At 37.7% G+C, this 26,524-nt stretch overlaps 2 protein-coding genes across 10 annotated transcripts in view; both read left to right on the top strand.

The window, feature by feature from the left end:
* LOC139140051 (alpha-N-acetylgalactosaminide alpha-2,6-sialyltransferase 2-like) overlaps positions 1-13,439 on the top strand; it is a 61,869-nt gene extending 48,430 nt beyond the window's left edge. For 5 of the 9 annotated variants that reach the window (XM_070709048.1, XM_070709050.1, XM_070709049.1 and 2 more), the window contains exons 6-9: positions 219-330; positions 1,696-1,808; positions 8,745-8,857; positions 9,375-13,439. In XM_070709048.1, the coding sequence (XP_070565149.1) occupies positions 219-330; positions 1,696-1,808; positions 8,745-8,857; positions 9,375-9,592 (556 nt within the window). In that variant the 3' untranslated portion in view covers positions 9,593-13,439. Of the gene's footprint in view, positions 1-218; positions 331-1,695; positions 1,809-3,044; positions 3,155-8,744; positions 8,858-9,374 lie in introns of all 9 variants that reach the window. The other 4 variants (XM_070709052.1, XM_070709054.1, XM_070709055.1 and 1 more) reach the window with 1 other exon arrangement.
* A 2,152-nt stretch (positions 13,440-15,591) lies between these two features.
* Positions 15,592-24,697, top strand: LOC139140050 (CMP-N-acetylneuraminate-beta-galactosamide-alpha-2,3-sialyltransferase 1-like). Its single transcript, XM_070709046.1, has 9 exons — positions 15,592-15,859; positions 18,148-18,332; positions 19,190-19,706; positions 20,361-20,520; positions 21,105-21,264; positions 21,902-22,013; positions 22,775-22,884; positions 23,559-23,671; positions 24,232-24,697. Exons 2-9 carry the CDS (start codon positions 18,223-18,225, stop codon positions 24,447-24,449), a joined length of 1,500 nt encoding a protein of 499 aa, XP_070565147.1. The 5' UTR covers positions 15,592-15,859; positions 18,148-18,222; the 3' UTR covers positions 24,450-24,697.
* Positions 24,698-26,524: the final 1,827 nt, after the last annotated feature.

The raw sequence follows: 26,524 nt of genomic DNA, 5'->3' as shown, positions 1-26,524 counted from the left end.
ATGGATCATTTATGAGAGCCAGAACTTTTTGTCCACTCTATGCGCGAGACATATCTACAGAAATCAAGGTGGCAATTATGTCCAGCTATCAACACACAGGCCACATATGATTTACAACAATATCAAAGAATGTGAATGCAAAGTTGAAATGTCAGTAGGAAAGAATTGTACATCATTTTGAATCACCATTAAGCAATGTGTGTTTTGGTTTCATACAGGGTAAACAGGGCACTGACTAAAGGCAGATTTGCCCAAGATGTCGGTACAAGAACCTCCTTCTACACTTTCTTCCCAGAGTCCCAGTATGCAAGGGAGATTCAAAATCAGTCTGTAAGTATCATGAGGAGCTGAGATGATGAAGAAGAAAGAGAATATGATTTTAAAGTAAACCTATATATATCTGTTTGTCCTGGTTTCATAATTGATACATCATCTCAGGGTATGTTAAGAAAACAAAAAAACCAACATGCACTGCATAATGAGTAACTTCAGAATATATTGCCTCAGCTCTTGCACAGACATGATATCATGTAACACATGGAAATTAAAATAGACCATACTTTAAGTTGAAAAATCTTAGCCATTGAAATCTCTACTTGACAGCCTCAGGAAATATTCACAAAAACAGGAAACAGAAGATTTTATGAGATCTGGAACACAAATAGATCACATGGCTTTCCTTGAGAACAACAGTTACATCACACAATATCTTGTTGATACAGCATTTCTACAGCTAACCATAGACGGTAGAAGGGAGAGCTATACCAATCATGAAAAACATCTTACCATGATCTAGGCTATCAACATAAATCTTGGCGGCGTAAAAAGAAAAGTCTTGTTTTCATTTGTTGTCATTTTAGGATTGAACAATCAACATTGAAATTTGAGGGATATATGTATCATGAAAACAAGTAGGCTGCATACAGTCAAAGTTAATAAGTGTATCAATTTTCATTTCCTATTGAAAGCATTTCTTGGAGCTGCATGATATTGTACAGCTGATGTTATTTTTGCCTGTGATAATTTGAGCAAAGATTTATCAAATTCAAATACAGGTTAGATGTGAAACAAAATCAGCAGAACAAGATGTGTTGGTAGTCTTATAGATACTTTGTTTGATGGATATGCGCCTCGGATGTAAAAGGCTTATTAACATTTGCTCAAACTTTCCCCAAGGAAGCTTTCAACCATTCTCCTTCAGAATTAAGAATAAAAATCGGGGGTCACTATGCGAAGTTTGGTACCAGAGAAACAAGTAACCAAAATTCAAAATGGCTGCCATCCCTGTGTTAAGTCTATGGGAAAAATTTAAATTTTTGATGTAATTTCATGAAAATAAGGTGGTGAAAATTGTATTTATTTCAAGAGCTTCAAATGAACCCCCAACAAGTGCAATAGATTAGAAAGGTATTACAAAAATTTGAGATGAGAAAGGCTGTACAAAAATTTGAGATGAGAAAGGCAGTACAAAAATAACCAGTTCAAATGTAAATACAAGGTATATCCAAAATAATCACACTTTCAAATACTTGGTATGTAAACAGTATTTCTAAAAAAATGATTTCATCAACCATACCGGTAGTTACAATGAGTGACAAAACCTTTCAAGTTTTGGTGTAACTTTTTTATCATGAGTTTACATCAAAGCCAGTGGAGGAAATCATATACCAACTAACATATCTGCTGATTTTCTAGGAGACGAAGTTTTTCTATACGGAGTTCAAGACATATGACATTGACTATGCTGATCGAATGCTTCGAGGATTGAAACCCCCAGCCTTGCATTCCAAAAAACGGAATACGAGCTGGTCAGTAAAGGACATTCTATCGCAAGTTGTGCAGTGTGCAAAACCAGCGAAACAAGAGTCGTACATCTTGTTTCCATGGTAATGCCCCAAAAGCTGTCATATCAGTGTGTTGGCCAACTGATTTGACAAAGTTTTCACAAATGAAAAAATTATTTCAACATTCCTGTCACTGAAAAATGAAAAATTATTTTAACATTCCTGTCACTGAAAATTTACGTTTTTATTGCAAAGAAATGAAAAACATCTATAAGAAGTGAGAACCACAACATTGATATTGACAGCTTTAGTTGAAAAGTGTGATTAATTGTGTGACCAATATATCACTGCCTCACTGTTTGTTTCTGAAATGTGATTGTTTATCTGAAAGTTTCTCATCTGTACATAATCTGTTCACCTAGCACTTTGCAATTGTTAGATCTGCTCATGAAATTTCTGTTATTCATCAGCCCAAATATCTTCAGTTGTGATACAAGCAACATGGGCAATTTCAGGACTGTGTAGAATAGAGGCCATTGACAATTCTTGAAGGCATCATGCCCCAGTGGCCAGGTTTGAAGTACACTCCAAGGTCAGTGGCATCAACCCTTGGCACTGACCATGATGTTGTTTACTTGAGCAAGATCTCCACACTCTAAAGGGACAGTCCTCAATCTCTGGTTTATGCATTAGTGGTTGTTTCTGCAGTTTTAACCTCATTTCTCCGTTGAAAGTTGTGCACATGTAGTCAGTTTGCTCAGAGACGAAGCTGATCAAAAACCAGCCCCTTGAAATGGCTAGTAACATTATTTTTGATGCCCTTAACACTATTTTGTTTTGAATATCAACTCGGTGAATTGCATTCTTATTCAAGCCCAGATATAAGTGCATTTTGCACGTATATTATATGCTCAGGTTGTATTGACAAGCTAAGTTGTCCTGAGGTCTTTAAACATACTTTTAGGAGTAGAACAAGACCTTGTGATTGACATACAAACAAAAATAGTGTAAAAAAATTGTTTCAAGTCATGCTCCCAACTGACAACAACAGCGTGGTGTTGATGCACTGCACCAGTTCCAATAACCCTGTCTGTGAATTTCAAATGTATCCAAATAAATGAGGCTTTAAAAAGGAAAAAATAAATTACATCTAGTGATAAATGACCTTTTCAGAAACACATGTGAGGCTGGGATAGGTCACTGATTTTTGTTTGCTGTGTTGTATTAATTTGTGATGCTTAATGCACTTTCTTTCTTTAGGTTACTTCTTTCTATGTCCTCTTCAAGTCTTACGATATGGACTATGCCATAGCCATGCTAAGAAACAACTCTCCTCCAATATACACCTATGACAAAGGCCAGAAACATTGGTCAGTACACCAAATTCTATTACCGGTAGTGCGTAATTAGACAACTCATCAAGTTCACTTAACTTGGCTTAATATGGCTGCCTTTTTTTCATCATCTGGCTTTTTTAAAATTTGTATTTTTTTTGTGCTGACGCGGTGGTAGGGGTGGCTTAAACTGTGTATGCATGCCTAGTTTTTGTGGAGAAACTTAGTGTGAAATGTTTTGAAAGAAATTATAGAGATTTACTAAAATTTAAAGAAATACAACTGCTAATTTGAGTTAGAAATATTGACCGATCAATAATAACATACAAATGAATATTGGTTTAGTGCATATGATAATACCTGTAGTAGAAACCACTTTTCTCAAAGTTCACCAAAAGGGAATCACATCTACACAACAAGGCAGTGCAGTAGTTTTAACTTAGTGTCCATGTAACCATCCAAATCATCCAAATCATCCAAATCATTAACCATGTAGATTGTATAACATCAAGGATAAGCCTTTGAAGGGAACATTTCATCAAATTTAAAGTAGCAGTCAAAGTCAGATTGTAACAGTTTGACGAGGTCAAAATAATATTCATCAATATAATCATGTGTCTGCCCTTTTGTCCGCACTCATGTAACAAACCATGCCATCTTCTGAAGTCAAATCAGGGCTCTGTACAATAAACATTAACTTCATAATCACAACGGTAATGTCCCTTTCACAATCATTTTATTCACTTCTCCATGTAGAGTAGAAAAAACATTTACTAGTGAACAGTCTAACCAGAAAGGTGTTTTGGTGTAAAGTTTCAATAGTAACAAATTCTTAATTTCATAAGCTCCTAAGAAGCATAGATCTGTGTTTTCAGAAGGGTTTATAACACAAGCTACTCATTGAAATGAAACATTTTTCCTTCTGTATCTAATAATGGTGTAACATAATCAAGTAATGGAGCACTTATAAGTCTGACCATCATTATATGACAATGTTAGGCCAAGTGAACCCCCTCCCCCTCCCAAACATCACCTCTCATCATCCTTGTCTCTCTTTCTCTTTTGTCTCTTCTTTCTTTGACTTTGCGCTCTTTCTTTCTGTCATTTTCATTCACCTTTGTAAGCTGAACCCTGATTGGTGCCAGAGTGCATGCTCAGTTTATTCAGGGTACAGTTTAGACAGGTTTTGAAGCATTCAGTTCCTTCACACCTTTTCTATGCTTTTTGGGTTCAACCACACTTGTCCAAAAAACCTTCAAAGTTTTGGCAGTGGAAAGGTTAAACTCAGGAATGCAAAAAAATGTAAAATTCTGTATTCCCCCACAATGTCAATGCGTATTTTGTGACAATAACATAGACATGATAATTACACCCAATGAATAATATTAACTAATATCTTTTGTAAAATCATTAATTTTACTGGTGTGTGGAGTGATATCAAAAATGTATGTCTGACATTTCATCATCATGACTTTGCATGTATTTCATTAGCATTTCTCTGAACAGTACAGCTGTTCAGCTTCAGTGATATTAGATTTGTATATATTGATGTGAGAATTCCCATCATGTCATTTGGTGTAAATGGAATACTATTAGCTTGCTTTGCATCTATTATATACACACACACACACACACACACACACAAACATAGAGAGAGAGAAAAAAAAAAAAAAAAATGATATATATATCAGTGTTCGCGGTGACTTTTTTCTCCTCGCGTACGGCATACGCATTAGTCTGCTAAAATTGCGTAATGGCTGGATTAGAGTGCGTAATTTCACTTCCGCACTCGATTGATGAATAAACTGACAGCAAAATACAATGTGCCGTTGAATAAACCTACACTACATATTCGGATTGTACGATGTAACATTATTTTAATGAAAACAGTTTAACGAACAACTTGAACAATGTTGAAACGTAACAGCGAAGGGTATAAATGGAACCGTCACAACACATCGGGCAACCCAAAAGTTAGAGTTATGGCAGCTTATCCAGACGGTTTCTGGACGTTTCGGCACCAAGTCGTTTCGGCCCAAGACGTTTCGGCCTTCCAATTTCAGGCCCCAAGTCTGAGTCGTTTCGGCACCGCAACCAAGACGTTTCGACACCGCTGAAGGCTACCCGTGGGAACTAGTGCTGGAGCGTAATGTTACAAATCAAAGTACTAAAAAGTATAGTAACTAACATTCACGTACATGCTTAATCTTTGTGAGAACATGGGAAGAGACCGTAAGAAAAAACTTCATATCATTTTCAAATCTGTGACACAAGTTTATCGATATCAATAGCCGCCGACACGGAAAAAGTTTGAAAGCGGTGAGGAAACAGCTCGGCAAAATTCACACAAAATGCACATAAAGTACTGGTCAGAACGCAAAGGTCACGCTTACGAATATGACGGATCAGTCAATTACTAAATAGTTTGGAAAAAAATCGAAACACAGATGCCGAAACGTCTTGGGTTGCGGTGCCGAAGTGACTTGGGACCGGAAATTGAGAGGCCGAAACGACTTGGGCCGAAACGACTTGGTGCCTGAACGACCAGTTACCATCCAGACACTTCTGCCGTGTTCAAAATTTATCGGGATTCCGACGAGCTCTACCAATGAATCATTTTTTTCACGGACTCGTAGAGCAAAGTTGAAAGAAATTAAAACAGATTTGTCTGCTTCGACGCCATGCTGCATGTGAGCTTGATCAAAATTTGGGAACAGCGAGACGCGATGATCGTGCACGGTTGGCATTTATATAATTTGTCGCAACATTTCTGTCAATCACTTACTTTCAGAAACTATCGCTCGCCTGAAAATTAGCAACGTAATTCATAGTCACAGCTGACATGATAACATGCCTAACGTGATAACGTGTGGACTACGATGCCAATTTTTCAGACAACGCCCAGAGAATCCGAAACTTTCCACACAAAATGAGTGATTGACAGAAATGTGTTGCAACAAATTTCGTCTGGTTGTCGCCTAAGCTCAGTCGTGGGGAGTGCTTTCGGTGTTATCCTTTGCGTATAGAAAACGCATAATGATGAAAAAAATGCGTAGAGAGTCAATTTCAATGCGTAAATACGCACGATTTTTGCGTAAACGCGAACTCTGTATATATATATATATATATATATATATATATATATATATATATATATATAAATTCTCTTTCCATGTTTGTGTATGTATATATATATATATATATATATATATATATATATATATATATATATATATATATATATATATATATATATATATATATATATATATATATATATAACTTATTTATTTATTTTATTTTATTTATTTATTACCAAGGTAGCATGGGACTGTATGTGTGACAATGTGTACTAAATATGCATATAGAACAGTGTAAATATATATATGCAAACAGACAGACAGACAGACAGATACACACACATACATACACATACAAACACATGTTTATCAACATACATGGCAGACCCCTTCAGCTAAATGTGTGAACACTTTCAGGGATTTTCCAACCCCTATGAACTGTAGACTGAAAGATTCAATCTTGTATTGGTGTCCACCAACTCAAACCCACACACCATTGAATCTTTCAGTCAGTGCACTCTGGCGTCTGTTTTCTGTCATTGATTTCAGAGAAAACAGCTTTAAGAGTATCATCTGTGTTCTTACTATTTCACGCAGCAAATAGACCTCAGGATGTAGAACTGACTAGATTGAAAGTTTTTTGTCCACTGCGTAATCAATTTAATATGAATCTCTTCTGCTTTATGCGTTTTTCATAGTTCACTTGTCAAGCGATTGAAAAGCAGACTAAACAAGCCCATACATATGAAGTGTATGCACACAGTCCATTAAAATGTTGACACTTTACTGTGCATTCATGTGTGATTGATTGATGACTTTGCAAGACACTCAATCACTCAGAGTATTTGCTGTTCAGATTGCCATGGCAACATGAGTGTATATTCATGTTTGCAGTGTAAATCTATCTTGAATGCCCATAGAAAAGTGAAGCACTAAAACACTATTTGTCAATGAAAAATCATTTCAGCTGCTAATGAGAAATTTCGAGGGCTTTACTGTACACTTGTTAGCAAGGGAATTCTAGGTAGTCTTTCAGTGTTGTCTCTTTGTACATTCTTTGATACGTTTTTCCATCTGATCAATAAGGCATGCTGGTCATAGTAATTGCTGGATTGAACACCAGGATTTACTGGATTCTAAAATTGTTTCAGTTTTTTATGAAACAGATGGACATAAAATTATAAAAAGTCAAGAAGTATCATGAAATTCATTTCATTTTCTTCAAAAGAACCAAAATCTCTTGAAATCTTTATTCTCTTCCATAATTTTATTCAGATTCTAAAGATGATAGTGTGAGGAAGAATTTGTGATTACTGTCGGCATGGTACATGTGTGATTACTTTTAAGGTGGAGCTGCTTGTTGCCAACACAGTTTTTTTCAAAGCAATATTTCTCATCAAAGATGACAAGGAAAGCCCCTCATACCATATTTTCAAAAAGCAGAGACTCTAAAGTTTAGTATAGTAGCAGTAATTTACTCGAAAGATGAAGTGGGTGTATATTTGGGGTAAAAAACCTCAATTTTGGTATTAATGATAAAAAATAATTTAAGTCAAAAACTTGACACTATCTTCTGATATGTAATATTTAACTTGAAAGAAGAGTATATGTAGAAAAAAAAACGATTTTTTTTATTTTGCATTATCCATCCTCATTCTAAAATGGCAAGGGTTGAAAAACTGACACAAAAAAGTGATTAAAATCATTAGTAAATTTGAAATGCCTCTCATTTAAAATGTAAGAACTTTATTGCCAAACAAAATAGTCGGTTTTTTAAAGAGCATTTAAAGAACATAATGTGAAAATTTCAGAAAATTTGACCTAGCAAGAGGGGAGTTAAATTCTTTGGAAATTTTGAAATTGGGAACAAAAAGAAGCCAGGAAATCGGGTGATTTGCATTCATTTGCATGAATTAACACTTCTTTATTGTGAAACTTACAACTGCCTGACAAGCTAAAAGGTGAACCCCACCAACATGGTTAACATATTAATTAAAATTGAATGAATATTTGCAAAAACGTGATTTTTGAGCAAAATATGCTGTGTTGGGTGCAGTGCCCCCTTAAATAGTGTAGTGAGTAAATTAAGGCCTTCTCAGTGTCTACGCTGTAAGTTGTGAGAATGTCAGTTCTTTCAGTGTCAACAGATCAGTTCCTCCAGTTGTCAGAATGTCGATTCTGCACTATATTGAGTGTTGTCAGGCGAACTGAATCTCCTGTTTCTCCATTTGTCTATGCTACTTGGCAAGATAACACTGTTCTGTGTTTCCCAATGTAGCGTCAAAGCGACCAATGCTTTCAACGGTTGTTATGAAGCAGCTGAAGTGGTAATCCAGACAGATTTGATTAGCTGGAGGGGAGTCAGCTATGGTTGTCATGGTGAACAGCACATACACACACGAACATAGCACAAAATGCATACATTTACAAAAGGACATATCACATATCAACCTCGTCTACATTCAGTATCATCAATAATGATGACACATCGTCCAATTTCTCTGATCATGGCCTGAGGATTTTATTTTACCTTTTCATGTTTCCAGGAATCCACCAAAGCCAATGCTTGATGTACACAAGTTAAAAATAGTTCACCCGGATTTTATGAGATACGTCTTCACCAGGTTCCTGGATTCCAAGGCTTACAGGCCGACAACAGGTATGCCATCTGTCAATGTATACATGCCTACATAGTGCCATACCATACTACTGAAAATACTGAAAATCCCACTGGGATGCATATGTTGGTCTTTCAGAGTCCATGAACTTGAACATTGTGGGATTGTATTCTTCGCTTCAGATTATAGCAATGATGAGTGCCAGATCAGACCAAATTATATTGACATTTCAGCAATGCAGTTCCTACTGTTGGCTACCTTAAAATCACAAACATAGCAAATGTTTTGACTCATACAAGGGGTGTAGACTTAGAGATTATTTCAGCATTTCAACTTTGATTTCTTTAGTTTTCCCACCTAAGTGTTGAGCAATAACATATCATGGTGGACACTGAATATAACAGGGTAACATTTGGTCAACAAATCTATTGTTAATATAGTCAGTGAAGTCCAGTGCTGTGACTGATATTCAAAAAATCCTATGTGAGAAGAAAACTTGCAAATGCACCATTGATCAACCCTCAGAACCCTCATCTAAAACGTGTTTCCTATTTCCAGGTGCTTTGGTGGTGTTCCTAGCAATACACCTATGTGATGAAGTGAATATGTATGGCTTTGGTTACGATGCCCGTTTTCCCATGCACTACTACGACTCAACCAAGGTTGAGCTGACGAGGGCGTCGGTTGGGTCACATGACGTGGACAATGAAAGGCAGCTGTGGCGGAAACTGACGGATGAGAACATTCTCTATTTGTACAATCGCACTGATGTCTAGTCGGTGTCCAGTCGTGTGCTATGCAAGGAGAGTCACAGTTGAACTTTGAGACACTGTATCTACATGTTGTCCGTTGTCTTTGACGGTGTTATGAATAATGAACATAATGTTACATTTGTTGGAGATTACCGATGATCTGCATACAAGCAATGAAACAACGTGACCTCCATTGTGCAACGGTCCTCAGTCATGAACAAGTCTCACCTATCAAAAATCCTAAAATCATGCTCATAATTTATTGCTACGTTAATATGTCAAAGAAACTCATCCACAGTTGGGCAACTGACAGAACAGGTACACATATGTGACATAGAACAGCCAAAAATTTTAAAAGAAATATAAATGGACTTAAATTAAGGTGTAATTTATTGTGGGAAATATTTCATAGACAAGGAATGAGTACACCTTGCTGTACAGCATGTTACACTGGACATGTATTATTTTGTAAGTCATTATGCAAAATTGGTAATATCCTCTTCAGATGGCTTCACCGCTTGTATCAATGGTGTTTTTGAGGAGATGTAAAATCATAGAATTGTATCCCAATTAATACCAAGTGATGTATATTAGTAATGACATCACCGTGCTAGGCCATGCTGTACTGATGACATCACAGTGCTAGGCCATGCTGTACTGATGACATCACAGTGCTAGGCCATGCTGTACTGATGACATCACAGTGCTAGGCCATGCTGTACTTGATGACATCACAGTGCTAGGCCATGCTGTACTTGATGACATCACAGTGCTAGGCCATGCTCTACTGATGACATCACAGTGCTAGGCCATGCTCTACTGATGACATCACAGTGCTAGGCCATGCTCTACTGATGACATCACAGTGCTAGGCCATGCTCTACTGATGACATCACAGTGCTAGGCCATGCTCTACTGATGACATCACAGTGCTAGGCCATGCTCTACTGATGACATTACTGTCGCAGGCATATGTTGTTTTTTTGTAATGACATCGCAGAGTCATACTCTGTCATCATTAGCCATTGTGATTGAGGAAACTTGAATCAAATGCTTTAATAACAATACAATATCGTGTATAATGTACACTAAAACGTGAATCCAGGCAGGTCTATCATAGTGCGATGACCATGGTATTCAAAACGTCTGCCTTAAATTGTTTTTGTCCATTTGGCCTGTCTGTAGATGCAGTGTATCAAAAGAGTACAAAATACAAAAGTCTGCCATTACAGATTGAGAAGTTTAGATATGATCGATGTCTTTACAATGTGCTATCAGCCCAGTAAGCTGGGAAATGCACAGAGATATGAACGGTATTTACAGCTTCAAACTGTATTTCATTAATTATGCTCAGATTAGATGAAACAATTGCAATTGCAAAACAAAAAAAATGTTAATCTGAAGCGATTGTTGAAATGTCAATCCAAAGAGATGTGAGAGCATTTTGAAATGTTCCAAAGTAAAATTGCTAAGTATGAGCACTGCCCTATCAATGAATTGAACTGATTCTACAACCTATTCAACCTACGCTCACAGCCAACAATGAAATGCATGTGAAAATTCTTCTGTGAGGTATTTATTTTTATAGTAAGTTCATCAGGATAGAGCATTATACAAGCCAGTGTTGTTTTAATGTTCAAAACCAGTTTTCATTCCTTTCTGTATTTACAAAGTTTTTTCCAGTGTTGTGTGATTTTTTTAAATTTTGTCATACTTTTCCTGTCCTTATTCTGTTATTCTTTTTCCCCCGAGTACATCTCTTATCAGATCAGCAGTCGGCAGATTTCATCATGAAATCTCTGTATGACAGCTGTCAACTTGTCTTCTTCATTTCCTTGGTCTTCTGTACATATCTTGACAAAAAAAAACACTAGGAGAGAAAAAGCTGAAATGTCTAATGTGGAATATCCCAAGAGATAATTTTACTCCCAAAAATGAGGTATTTTGATATGGATTTTAGGGCTACTATGTGCCACTGTGAGACAAATGAGCAAATAGCGTTTGGAGTTGCTCATTATGAGATTATGATGATTATCAGAAGTAGATTTTTCATCACCACAACTAAAATGAATTTTGCACAAACCTTTTCTTCAGAAGGTTAATCTTTAAGTCTTTTCCTGGATTTCCTTGAAGTGAGAGTTACAAGTTTATGAGTTTTACTACTGTAGCTAGAGTGTCTTGTGAAATTGTTTACGGTAGGAAACCAGTGAAGGGATGTCTACAATTTATTTTCAAGTGTGTGGTCATGTCAGACATAATGCCAGAAAATCTTACATTCAGTGCAATGTTTTGCTTAAGTTTTGGTAAGAATGCAGATTGTTATCTTTGCAATGAGATTATTTTTAACCATTCAACATCATGAGGCAAGCTGCAGTGTCAAGTACAGCTCTCTATTGGCCAAAAATGAACATGTGACTGAAGAATGATGAATGTCCTTCCACACTCCTATTGGTCAAAATGGTCACATGACTCGAGGATTACCATAGCAATCATAAGGGAAGTGGAAAGTCTGATCATAGACTGTCAGATGAGGATTATGAATGGCAGAAAATGTTGATCCAATGATAGAAATACCATTGCTCTATTGTATCGCACAATATGTACATATTATCTGTTCATGCTGACAAGTCCAGAACATCCATGTTTTCGACTTACGTACATTTGTAAAACTTCAAGCCTACGCATTCTCCATTTTCTACAGTGTACTCTGATATCCATCGACTTCCTATAGTCATTTTTCTAGGATTGTAGATTTCATCTGACTTCAAAATCTGGCTTTGATTGTTGAAAGAAGTAGATATATTGGACATGGCCATACAGCCTGCAAGTTAGTACATCACAATTCTTCCCAAGGGACTCTTATCTCTCCATAAAGATATTTGACTTTAGTTTCTAGAACAACAATGACTTCATTCAGAAGCAAGTCCAGATGATGCAACAAGTCTGTAGAGCAATATATGTCTGTAGCATTGTGTGAAAATTTCATCTTTGACACCGTCCGTCCATCTGTGTTTCCACCCTCTGTCACCCCCCTCTGCAAGAACAGCTACTGATTGTCAATATGAGTAACATTGCATTTACCCTGAAATGGACTAATCTGATTGTCTCCAATAATTTATGCAGTTGTAGACAAACAAAGCAAACACCAAATGTTGAAGAACTTGAAGCTGACAATGAATAAAAGGAGCACAGTTTCCTTACATGTCTGCCATAAAAATTATGGGTTTATATTTTACTTTTGTGTATAAAATGTCAAGTTGATGTAGTACTTTCTACTTCTTACATAGCGATAATTTCATGCTGTGTATAGTCTTCTTTGATGTTAAATATTTTAACCCTCCTCCCCATCTTTGTGGAGGATTCCAAAGATCTATTTCAAATAATGAGGTCATACCATGGCTATGCAGGGGAGGTTGAAAGTTTGATAAGACAGGAATTGGTACGCAACAAATCAACAGATTCTGTTGTCCCTGGGTGTCTGTGACAGGAACAGTTTTCAGTATCTTCCAATGAACTTAAATAAATCATTGTAATTGTATGCACCCATACATCCATTGTGTGTAATTACAATTGTAGTGAAGATGTAATTTTAATAATTCAAATGTAATGCCTAGCACATTATTTCTGCCTGACAGAGAGAGTGATAAATTCTCAAAGATTGTTAATTGATTCCTTGTTGGAGTGAATTTCTCCATCTTCATTTTGTTGTTTCCATTCTTTTTTTTTAAGTGTGAAAACCAAAGGTTAAACGGATGCCAACTTACCTTAAAATGCATAGGAGATGGTATTTGTGTAATGTTCAGCATTATTTATGTATTGTCTTTATTTCACTATGTGTTTTGTAGAATAAAAGATGAATCATTTTCCTTTATTCATTTGTTGAATTATTGTCATTTGTACATGTTTGTGTGACTTATCAGTGCCAGTAGCTGAATTTTCATGATTTTTTGTCACTTTTATTATTGATGTCAACTCCTGTATCTCTTTCTACTCTACAAAGCATGTTGAGATACACAGTATTCAGCTTGTCAACTCAGCCTGTACATGTGCAGACTGCACTGTTATTGTTGACAAGTGAATTCAAGTCCGGACTAGAATTCAAATGTAAACAATAACAGTGCATTCTACAGGTAGAGATGTATGTATTAGCAAGCTAAACAGTGGGTGTTTCAACATTTTTATGGGATTAGAACAAAAACTTGTGATTGACATAAAAATTCATAAAAAATAATCAAAATCCTGCTACTCGTCTTTAAAAGTTTGTCTACTGCTATGTCTGCCTGACAGATGTTCCCCTGTCAAGCTTCTAGCATTTAGTATAGTGCACAAAAGAGTGATCTTTCAAATTTCTAAGGAAAAACCTCAATGTTTTAAAATGGAAACATTTCTTTGCCAGTTCAAACCAGTTTAGATTTACTGAGTAGCTGATAATGTGTAGCAAGCTTTAGCCAGATGGTTAATCACTTACAAACGACCAATCAACTACAAGTTTTGGAGCAGATGCACAAAAACAGCCAATCACAGCAGCAGTGAACCGCGCAGTTCTTGTTTGATCAAAGTATAAAGGTGGCTCTTCATATGAAACCACAGGGTGTTGTCTAAATGTCCGTCCCCAGGGGTGAGTAGGTGTTTCGTTGTATTGCTGATAAAGATATGTTCTACCAACCTTTGGTGTTTTGGTCTTAAACTTAGCACTGCCCTTGACAATCTTGCGTTAACGTTTTATCAACATGCTGTATCTATTATCTGATGAGTTTGAGTGCCTAATTGGCCAAAGTAAGCAAGGGTAAATTACTAAGCTGTGGACGCTGTCACCAGATTATCACCGGATTAAATTTGACAAAGTCAACAACGAACGCGCCAGTAAGGTATAACTGAAGACCTTACTGGCGCGTTCGTTGTTGACTTTGTCAAATTTAATCCGGTGATAATCTGGTGACAGCGTCCACAGCTTAGTAATTTACCCTTGATTACTTTGGCCAATTAGGCACTCAAACTCATCAGATAATAGATACAGCATGTTGATAAAACGTTAACGCAAGATTGTCAAGGGCAGTGCTAAGTTTAAGACCAAAACACCAAAGGTTGGTAGAATATATCTTTATTAGCAATACAACGAAACACCTACTCACCCCTGGGGACGGACATTTAGACAACACCCTGTGATGAAACTTGGATTACGCATTATAAAACCAGTCCGGGATTTCTGCGGGGAAGCTTTTTGGCTAGACTTGGTTTAAGTCTGTGATTTGTGAATGTTTGAGTGGAGTGAACGCGCGCGCGTGAGTGAAATTGACGCGATGAGTGGGGTGAACGCTATACAGGGCAGAAACTAACTCACTATACTGCGCAGACTCACAGGTGACGCACTCAATCGTGGGAAAACCTGGCCTGGGCTACCAGATTCCCAATAGGTTTGTACGAAATCGTAGAGACACAAGAGAAACTATCATAAATGATTTTATTGTTAAAAATTCACCGACTTGAACCAAGTCTACTTTTTGGCTTCCGAAACGCTGTAGATATGCTGGGCAGATAAAGATAAAGCATAGATAAAGATAGATAGATAAAGCAGATTTGTGTGTGGAGAATACTTCATTAAATTTTGAAGTAGAATCTCTAATTCCAACTTTAAGAAAATCCAATTTGTCTATTGGTGCCAGCTATCCATTGTCGGCCCATACCACAGTCCATCACCGTGTATAGACAAAGTCACAGCAACACAAGCATAACCGGTTACCACTCCATGGTACAAATTGTGTTTTACGAGCGGCTGTTAATTTTTTTGCCGCTTTTTCCTTCTTGTTTTCTTAAATATGTAAACGCATTTAGGGTGAACTATCAATTTACGTAATATGGAAAACAAGTAATTGCATTCTCTCTTCCATCATTCATCCAGTTTAAATATTTCCATGTTCAATCGGCATGCAAATATTATCCTGTATCATATGGTGTGCGCATTGGACGACTTCGAAAGGTTAGGTATTATGACGGTCACATCTGTGACAAACAAATTGACCTGTGCAAACAATGACTCCAATTCGAAATTTCCAGTCGATATTTAGCATCGACGTCGACTCAATATTTTCCTTCTTTTTTGTCAATATTCGAATTCAAAATGTAAAAACAAGACGGCGGAAGTTCATACGTCACTACAGCCGTGGGTCTTGCAATTGATCAACTGGTGGGATATTATATTTATCTCATAAACTGTTCGATCAACAACGTGACTGGGATGATTGAATATCACACCGAATACAGAGTACTGTTGATATATACACATTTTCAAAGGTAGGGAATGTGATCAAATATAGTTTAATTCCTTTTTGTCTTTGGTATGTAAGTATACATCAACGGTTCAGTAGTGGAGGTTTTATAGTACTTTTTTATATAGAGCGACGAATGCTGATTCTAAAATTGCAGTCCTTTTTTGTCATTCACAATATATGGATAATTATATTTGTTACCAATATAGAATATTAGGTATGCATGCCCAGTCGAGCATCGTAGTATTGTAAAAATATTACAATTTGTTAAATGTCTGTTCGTCCGTTTCGAACTTCTCTTTTGAAGGCTTTATAATAAATAATAATGATAATAATAACTTAGAGTAATTGGTCAGCAAAGCCTCAAATAAATCGTAAATATCACCGTCCCTCCACCATTGGGAAGAAATGCCAGGCTACGTTACAGTGTAAAGGTGACATCTACATGATACTGACAAATCAATGGACTACTGATTTATCCAGTTTTTATCTGTAATCGTAATTGATTGTTTTATTTCGTCGTTGTCTTCTTTTTATCGATCTTCCAAAACAACATACAAAGAGAAATTACACTAAAATCGATCGCGATTTGTATGACCCCACACAGTCGCCAGACTAGGTCTTTATTCGTTTGCATTTATATTTATTACGTGTCCATGATCATTCATTCACTGATCGCATTCAATGCAGATAATTGATAGTTTAAGAATCACTACATCCCTGTAACAGTTCAATAGATGGTCTTTTACTGTGGCAGATGAGAGAATATTATATGGTAGTATCTTACTGTAGTAAATGACTGGATGGTTGTTTGTTTGAAAACAATAGATTGTCAAAAAGAATCAAATTATTAAGGCTGTTTTATAATTATCGATGTTCATCGGTAAAGAATGTCGGTAATTTGTCAATTTTCTCATGAACGCCACAGAATTCATACAAACAGACATACAGGTCTGAAAATGTTTACCGAAACGATTTGATGTATAGTCTCCGTCTAATACTGTGATTCATGGTCAGTCCGGGTCAGCTCCAAAATTGGAGACGCTATACCATAATATTTCCCCTCTCATTAGCCAATCAGCGGCCAGCGCGCCATCAGTAAAAATTGTATTTCCTGGCAACCTCCACATGCGTCCTTCGTTACGTACGCCATACTGTGTCGAACTCCCGCGCCGTATTCTGTCATAATGTCGAACAGTTGTGTGGCCACTCTGTCAAAACACAATTTCAAAATCGCGTACCAGTTTTATTCTGGCTAAGACAACCAAACCCCATATATCGCTGTGATTCCTAGACTCTGGCTTGAAGTCCTGCGAAATATAAATCGTGTACCTACACAGATCATTCAGAATACCCCATTTGTATCGGAGATGGCAGCGATACAAATTCTACCGTATGGGGAACAGTTGTGTGGCCACTCTGTCAACACATTTTCAAATCGCGTACCATTTTTAGTCTGCGTTTAACAACTACAAAACAGATATCGTTTTAAAGCTCTGACATTGCTCTTCTTTCTTGCAAAATGTTATACGCGTACCTACACAAATAACCTTTATAACAGTATTTCTAACAGAGATGACGAACATCCACAAAATGATTCTCGGTACTTGAGCGAAATCGATAAACTGGGGGTAGAAATGAATCGTCAATATTTCGAATATTTGTTCACTAATCGGACTCCTTGTTGGACATGACCTTCTGCAGAACACGTGGATTATGTTTACTGTCAAAATTCGTCGAAATTCACAAGACAGGGGCTTAATAAGCGGCCCAAAACTGCCGATCACACTTGGTGGGTAATTTATGACCCAGCGTGACCTGTACTTTATTAATGATGTAATCTGGTCGATGATTGGCTGAATGCCGGAATACATTATCATAATGAGTCTCCAATATTGGAGCTGACCCGGACTGATGGTCGACTGTGTCTGTTCCACGTGTCGCAGACACACATGTTGTATGTATTTATTAAGGCTATGCCATTCATGCACTATAGAACCAAAATTACCCCAGCATTAATAGAATAATAAAAAAGCTAAATCTGTACGCAACTGGTAGAGAACAAACAAAATTAGTAAGAAGTGGCAATACTTTGTCGTACTATACCTAATGGTGTTGCCCATTTCCATCTTGCGGCATCGTATGAACAGAAAATAATATAGAATTCGTAATGAAAGGTGATTTGATGTTAGTATAGTCCGTTGTTTTTTTCCGATATAATGTTTGTTGATTCCAAAGCTTGGTGTCATAATTGAAACCATTCAGTATGAAATATCCTTTACATTCTGTTGAGAAATGTTCTATTCTATGCAGATATGCAGCGATGGGTGTATACAGATGAAGTCACCATTTTAGATAAGCGACCATCCTACATTGGTTTTAAGTACAATGTTCCGATATCGTCGCTTCCACAGACCATTTATTCTACTGTCAATGGCCATGAGTTGTTTCATCTCAGGTTACCTTCTTGGATTTCAATATGAGCGTTCATATCTCAGGTGAGTGCACACGAAAAACTTTGCGGTAATGCTGGTGGTGATTGTTGGTTTGTTGCGAAGTCCTTGGGGGGGATACAGCGTCGCATTTGCGATATTGCCTGCTGCAGAAACAGATTCGAACAAATTTATCTGTTTTGCGCTTTTGTTTACCTACATCTTGTGGCCAGGTCCCCAAACATGGTTTTTTTTTACGTTTGCGCATCACAATGTTGATAGATAAAGAACTATTTTCGTTAACCTTGTGTACGTACTATTCAAAGCTCTTGCCAAAATTTGGGGCAAATATCGATCTAAACATCAATATCAGACCTGTAATGTCACGGGAATGGATGTGCAAAACTTAAAGATAGTTCAAAGGCGTGTGTTTGTTATCTGTTTTTCAATCGACTATGCGTTGAAATAGTATAAAGTAACTGAGTGTGCAATAATTAGGCTTGGAATCATCTCACCATACTTCACGTCAAGGTATGCACTCGGTCTTTTCCAGCAAATGTTATCTATTTGTATATATTTCTGTCAAATACAAGAAACCCCGTTAATACCTCTCCTGTCTGCAGCGAAGGTTGTAGATATTGAATCGACAGAATCAATATTTTAAGATAATGCATCTGGCTTTCCAAAGAAATCTACGGTGAACAAAAACACTCTCCGTAGAAAGTGACTTTGTCAGACATTTTTGTATGTTTTCCCCGTTTCTGAATAAGTCGGCACATCAACTTAACTGTATCGCACCATGAATCAACCAAGCAATGCAGAAAAAAGTAACAAAATTATGTGTTTTAGCCGCAAACATCTTTCTACTGTCGTTAATGAGTTTATATCATGTTGATAATATGATACTGTCTGCTGTTTGACAGGTCAATTAAAACATCTAGAGACGATGTTAAAAGCTTACGTGGTCGCCGAATCAGTCCCCACGACGCAGCTCCGAATATATTAGATTCTAATAAACTTGCAAAAATCGCTAGACTTCTGGGGGTCAAGGCAGAGACAGGGGACGTTAATGGCGTAGGATACAGACAGCTACAGTACCAAATTACAAGGATTGAAGAACTATTGCTGAAATTAAGAAGTCTTGGTCAGGAAAAAAGGCGAAGTGATCTTTTGATGGAACTCAGAGAGATTTTGAAAGAAGCGAACGAACCGAAGATACTTGAACGAAGCCAGGAAGAAGACAGCCAAATTGCGAGAAATGTCGGGCAGAGCACTCCGACTGAGCTACAACGAGAGCATAGTAAAAAAAGTAACGACGAATTTAGTGTATTGGAAAATATAGAAGATATACTGGAACAACCACCATTTCCACCTCCTCCGATACAAAATGTGAAGCTAAATTCGATGCCTTACATGACAAATGTACACCACAAGCCCTCGGTGAGTTACTTTTACAGTAAAGTAGTAATTAAAACGACGAGAGAAACTTGCTTTGGAGCAAGTGCGCGCATGCGTTGTTCCCGCTGTGGCATCCCGATACCTCAGTTTTCAAGCACGTTTTCTTTGGTCTCCGAGAAACACGTTTGTTTTGCTAAACTTAACCCTTGTCGGCCGAGTTATGATTAATTTGCACTTGTGAAGCGACTGAGAAACAAGTGTTCATTTCCCACCTCCGATATGAAGGAGCGGTTACAAACTTAATTTCGACTTTGCTACTTTCTATACGTTGAACTCGTACAAGGCTTACCCTACTTCCTAGCATGCATTTAAGTTTATGTCCCTTAACAAGTATAGAAAGTTTGCAACTTTCGTTCGTTTTCCTGTTTTTTGATAAAACCACTTTACAGGAAAAACATCTTTCCAGTTATCGACCCCATTCAAGCGGACAGTTTCACATAAAAATGAACGAGCACCATTAATAGCGAAAGATAAACATAAATGCCCCAATACGATGCTATAAATGACGTTATTGATGGCCTTGTTTCGAGTTATTCAAGAATTCAACATGTAAGTCCCAATAACTAATGTCTTGGTAACCGCTAAATAACGTGTGATATCAGCTCTTTTATATGTATTCCTTCTTTTAATTTTCAGACTTGCGTCCGATACCCAAGAAAATCGATATGGTTTATGACTCGATATATTCCAAACATTAAGGTTTTCATGGACAAAGAAGACATAAATAACTTCACTAACTATTACAAACTGTCACACTATAGACTGCCCTTCGGGGTGAAAGGTCAAGACCGGCGATGTAAGAAATTCGATATCCTCTGTCTGGGCTAGTCCCAGGTTTTCGACTTGTCTACAACTTGTCACTAAATTTACCAATAAATATAAAACTGCCAGGTTTATAAAAGCTTTGGTACCGAATAGTGGCGATTCTTGAGTAATAGTAACCATGGCGATTGATGTACTGAACACCACTTCACTGAAGACTTTACGATCAGTTGGGGCGGTAGATTATTTTTGCTCACATCAAAAAGTGGCTGACCTTTCATCATGAAAAACAAAAAATGAAACAAAAACCGTTTGACCCCACTTCCACATTTAAAAAACGGGGTACCCCCACCAAAGATAACAAAAAGGTTATAAATTATATAAATTAGCATATTGCATATTAGCTGCAGTACAGTAGCTCGAGGTTTTGCCCTGGTATTTGGGTCGGACGGTCTGGTTTTGCCGTCCGACCCAAATACCCAGGCAAAACCTCGAGCTACTGCACTACAGGTAATTGCATATTTGTGGTGTGTTGAAGTTTAACAAAACTATGATCAAAACATGTAGTTATTTTCTCTTCATTAACATAATACTGTAACGTCTTATTGAACCCCACAGTGCTAGGAAGGTTACTGAATAATCCAAATTTGACAAATCCTGATGTCTTAATTGACAATGAGAGTGGCAGGTGTGTACGCTGTGCGGTGGTTGGACTTGGAGGCGTCCTCAATGGCTCCGACATGGGGAGAACAATTGATAGGCATGACTACGTCTTTAGGTAAATAACTCCTCTCACTTTAAACTTAAAGAATTGACTGTTTTACCGCCTCAAGGCAGCAAAAACCTGTATCGAACAGTCGGGGTAACTTCAGGGGGCCTCACCCCGCATTTGGTACAGGTGTACTCTGAAGAGTCCAAACTACATTTTCGGTCAGAAGTACTCATTTTGAGCCAAAGATGTGACAGAGTAAAAGATCAGGGATCAAAGATGTACATTTTATCAATATTTCCCTGTTCAAAGGTCTGCATTGGGGGGGGGGGGGTTAAAGCGGCTCATATAGGTACATCTTTCTGAGACAGTGCCAGCCTCAAGACTACGGTCTGCTGTCGTCAGTGCGCATCACATTGCAGATCCATCAAAATCAATTTGATCAATTTGACTGATGCAAGACTGAGTAGACTCAGTGCTCCCAGGTCATAGTAAACTGTTAATGGATTGATCGAATGTAGATCTTAGACCGCAGACACGAATCGCATGTCCGACGCGATGCTTGCACGTAAATTTCGTGCATTTCGTCAGTAAGTTGTGTCTTGATAAGAGGTGCCACGTCATTGCCCCACTCTATAGAACAATTCAGGATATTTCCTCGTGCGCCTTTTTCCACTATTAACCAAAGCTGTATACGTTCAAATAGGGTAAACAGGGCACTGACTAAAGGCAGATTTGCCCAAGATGTCGGTACAAGAACCTCCTTCTACACTTTCTTCCCAGAGTCCCAGTATGCAAAGGAGATTCAAGATCCTTCGGTACGTGGAACTATATTTGAAATTCAACTTTCAACAGATACAATTCTCTCTTTGCATGAAAGAAAAATCGAAATGTTATGAAACTCATATAATTTGCTCGGGAAAAGGTATTCGCAGTTGTCGTATATTTTTTTCAAAAAGATGGACATTTTAAAGGGACGAGCAATATTTATATCGACATAGGGTCAAGGAGAACTGGATGTGGTGCGAAATCTTTTTTATTGAAAACAGCCCAGCCTTGCAGGGCGCGAAATTAATATTGCCGTGACTCAAGGGAAATTTCACCAGCAGATAGACCGCACGTGATTTTTTATTGCATTCTGTATGTTATTGGTGTTTAGCTACTGTACGGAATTCTGCAGCGTAATATTTCCACAGAAAGAATTAAATAGATGAAAATCATGTTTCATCTTGAGAGACACTTTGCCATAACTTGGTCTCTTGGCAGTGAAGAATCAAAACGTTTGTTTGGACATGCAAATTTGTTCACTGTTTAGATACTAAAAGAATTTAGCCGAGACATCGTACTTTGAAGAATTCAAAACCCTATTTGTATTGAAGATTTACACCACTGTCGCTGCGTAAATGCTTTCACGACAAGAGGAATAAATTTATATAATACAGCATGTCTAAAACACTGGTCGTTATGGCGATCGAAGATTTATGATGGTCACATGAGAAAAGCTTCAACACCGTCTCCTATTTCATCAACGTTCATTTGTTATTCTATACTCACTTCGTTCTCTCTTTTCATCTTCCAGGTCATGCCTTTTTACGTCATTTACAGACCCTATGACATCGCCTACGCTATGGCCATGCTAGGCAACGACACACCTCCACTTCACACCTATGATAACGGCCAGACATATTGGTCAGTAAACATTTTAGGCGTACACGCGATTTTCTCTATATGTCATGTCGCTTGATGAATGCAGGGGGCGCTGTTGGGACCGAGGAGATGTGCCTGCGTGATGAATAATTCTGGAACAAAGATGGTTAAATTGCGGACATTGACAGATAATTATGTTAATATTCATGGGTCCCGATGAAATATGGATTTCCATCAAAAGCATTATCCTACAAGTGCTTTAAGAATTGATGTATATTCAATAAATCATACTTTACGTAAAGTCAGTCGCAAGTGTGTGCGTTTGGCCCGGGAGTTTCGAAGTCATAGAATACCATACGGACTGTGGAAAAAATGACAGTATGACCGGTAAAAAGATATTTCCGTATTGTGTATGAGTTGCCGCACATTTCGACAAACTTCTGACTTGCTTCATATTAAAAGTAACTGCCATTTCATGTATTTTGATCTTGAATATTGCAGAGGACTCTCGAAGGCTTTGTCCGGTTTTGATCGTAGAATTTATTGCGACTATGTCGGTACCCTTCCAGTTTATTCCATTTTTATTGCAAAAAGTATGCACACTGAACGCCACAAACCTTTGACGTACTACATGTAAACCATCGAGTACGTTGAAATACTCTATGATGTAATCATGTTCGATCATACTGTTTGCGTTCTTCTTCCACACGCTACAGGACTCCATCAAAACCTAAACTTGATGTGCGAAAGTTGAAAATAATACACCCAGACTTCATGAGATACGTCTTCACCAGGTTCTTAGATTCCAAGGCAAACTGGCCAACTACAGGTACCTAAGTTTTGATCGATTTGTATTGACAAGCAGAATTCACAAGCTCCGCAAAGCACGACTACTCTTAGACTAACATTCGAAAAAAGCAAAACGGCTTTAGAAATGATACTCAAATAATGAAAGATGCTGCAATCGATTTCACAAATAGCTTCAGACCATACCATCGTTTAACGTTGCTGCATATAACACGATTGGAACTAATTTTGGATGATTGGATCTTTTAATTGTTCACATTTATCAAAAGTGATAGCTGAAAGTAGGCCTAGAGATATAACAAATTAATCATAAAAATAAGTCAATTAAAAAAAAGAAAAATAGATGAGCTTACATTTGCTGATTAAACCAGCATTAATAAGATATCCAATTATCCCAAATTAGTTCTAATCGTGTTGTATATAGTCATGCCATATTTTTAAAAATACACAAACAACAGCAAGTTTTACGCACTGCTATTTTACGTGTACAAACTCTAAAAAACTGGAAACGATAGCAATAAAAAATCGAACTATTATTCATTCGTTTAATTGCTCCTTGAAGTCATAATTATTTTCTTTCAGGGGCTTTGGTTGCATTTCTGGCGCTGCATATGTGTGATGAGGTCAATATGTATGGTTTTGGATACGACTCTCGTTTTCCCTTGCATTATTACGATGACGAACCCGTGAAGCTAACCAGAGCTGCCGTGGGATCTCACGATGTGGCCAATGAGAGACGGCTTTGGCAAAAATTAATGAATGAAAATATTCTGTACGTTTACAACAGGACACATGCATGATTATCAAGTTTATGGTAATTTTCGAGCCACCTCTGACGTTCTGCCTCATGGATAAGTTTCACCATCGAACCTAGTTGTACTTCAATGACATTTGTTTCTCCGCAGAAAAATCTACCGGTTCTGTACACGAGGATTAAAGATTAATAAGTCTGATCAGAATGGCCGAATAAAAATGCTGCGATAATATTGATGTAGTTCAAGACACAGGGATTTGGCTCACTGCAAGCAAACCGTCACAGTAATTCTTAATGATTGCAACAGTGACGGTTTGCCTGCATTGAGCCGACTGCCTGTGCTTCAAGAGATTTGATTAATATCAACTTTTATACATTTAAATGCTGAAGACACATTTCAAATCTTTCATACATGATTTGATTCAAGCGGTTCCATTTTTAATGCATAACAGTAATCAAAGTGACAGCATGTAAGATTTTTATTTTTTATTTTGTATACGATATCGTAAATATGGTACATGTATACAGAGATAAAGCCCTTCCTCCATAGCTTTGATTGCTTCTGGAGTCGAAGGTAAAAGTGGGTCAGGTTATATCAAATGACGTCACGTGACTGGCTGTGGTTTCATAGATGTGAAACCCCAAAGACAGTAAATGACGGACTGCATGTGGACCTGGGTAGCAAATGCACATGTGGGTAGCATTGCTTAGGGCTCCAATCTAAGTAGAAGGGTCCTCAGGCTCCGATGATGATGATGTTGTTGTTTTTATTATTGTTGTTGTTGATAGTATTTGCAGAAAAGAACAAAGTATGCGCTGCGAAATTCAATACAGCCTAACTATACATGTACATGTGCGTTGCAGCCTAACTAAACTATGCGTTGCAAATTCAATACAGCCTAACTATACATGTGCGTTGCAAATTCAATACAGCCTAACTATACATGTGCGTTGTTGCCTAACTATACATGTGCGTTGCAAATTCAATACAGCCTAACATTACCTTAGGCTGTATGAATTTGCAACGCACATGTATAGTTAGGCAATAACGCACATGTATAGTTAGGCTGTATTGAATTTGCAACGCACATGTATAGTTAGGCTGTATTGAATTTGCAACGCATAGTTTAGTTAGGCTGCAACGCACATGTATAGTTAGGCTGTATTGAATTTCGCAGTGCATACTTTGTTCTTTTCTGCAAATACTATCAACAACAACAACAACAATAATAAAACAACAACATCATCATCATCGGAGCCTGAGGACCCTTGATCTAAGTAGAATGACCCTTGAGCACAGATATTCAGACTTCAAATTTTCTACACTTGCCTTCTGGTCTATGGCTTAGGGGAGCTAATTTCGAAGCTCTTAGATTACTGTTTCCATCATTTTTGTTCGGTGAAAGTTAAACACGTAGCGTTTACCCATAGATTAATACAGGGATGACAACTATTTTGAATTTCAAATATCAGTATAGGTAAGGGACCGTTCAGTTTGTACGGCGGGGGGGGGGGGGCAAAATCTTGTTGCCCGTGTTCAAAAAAATATAGATCCCTCCTGCATTTTTCGTGAAAAATAGATGACCCCCTCCCTTTGTCAGTCGAGAAAATTTGATGTCCATGGACATTGTATAAAGTATACTTTATTGGAGTGGTTCGCCAAAGGCGTCCGCCCATTAAGAGGTTCATGGGCTATTAGGGCCTACATAAAGTCAATTTATTGTAGTGGGCCGCTGAAGGTGGCCCGCCGGTAAAGAGGGTCGATCATGGCCGTTGCACGAAGTAAACCTAATTGGAGTGGGCTGCCAAAGGCCTCTGCCCGTTAAGAGGGTCATGGGTAATACATAAAGTCAATTTATTGTAGTGGGCCGCCGAAGGCGCCCGCAGGTAAAGAGGGTCGATCATGGCCATGGCATAAAGTGAACATTATTGTAGGGATTATGTTTTTGAAAATGTGGTGATCCCCCCTTTCCTACCAGTGAAAAAGCGATGGACCCCCCCTTCGTGGATTCCAAAATTAGGATGACCCCCCCCCCCGATTTTGCCCCCCCCCCGGCCGTAAACACTGAACGGTCCCTAAATTAAAGGTAATCTGTTTCTCTAGTACCTAACTTTGCATGG

Source organism: Ptychodera flava, chromosome 9 (genome assembly GCF_041260155.1).
Source record: "Ptychodera flava strain L36383 chromosome 9, AS_Pfla_20210202, whole genome shotgun sequence".
Classification (NCBI taxonomy): domain Eukaryota; kingdom Metazoa; phylum Hemichordata; class Enteropneusta; family Ptychoderidae; genus Ptychodera; species Ptychodera flava.
Note: the sequence above shows the minus strand (reverse complement) of the source record. Positions and strands in the feature narration are given on the sequence as shown.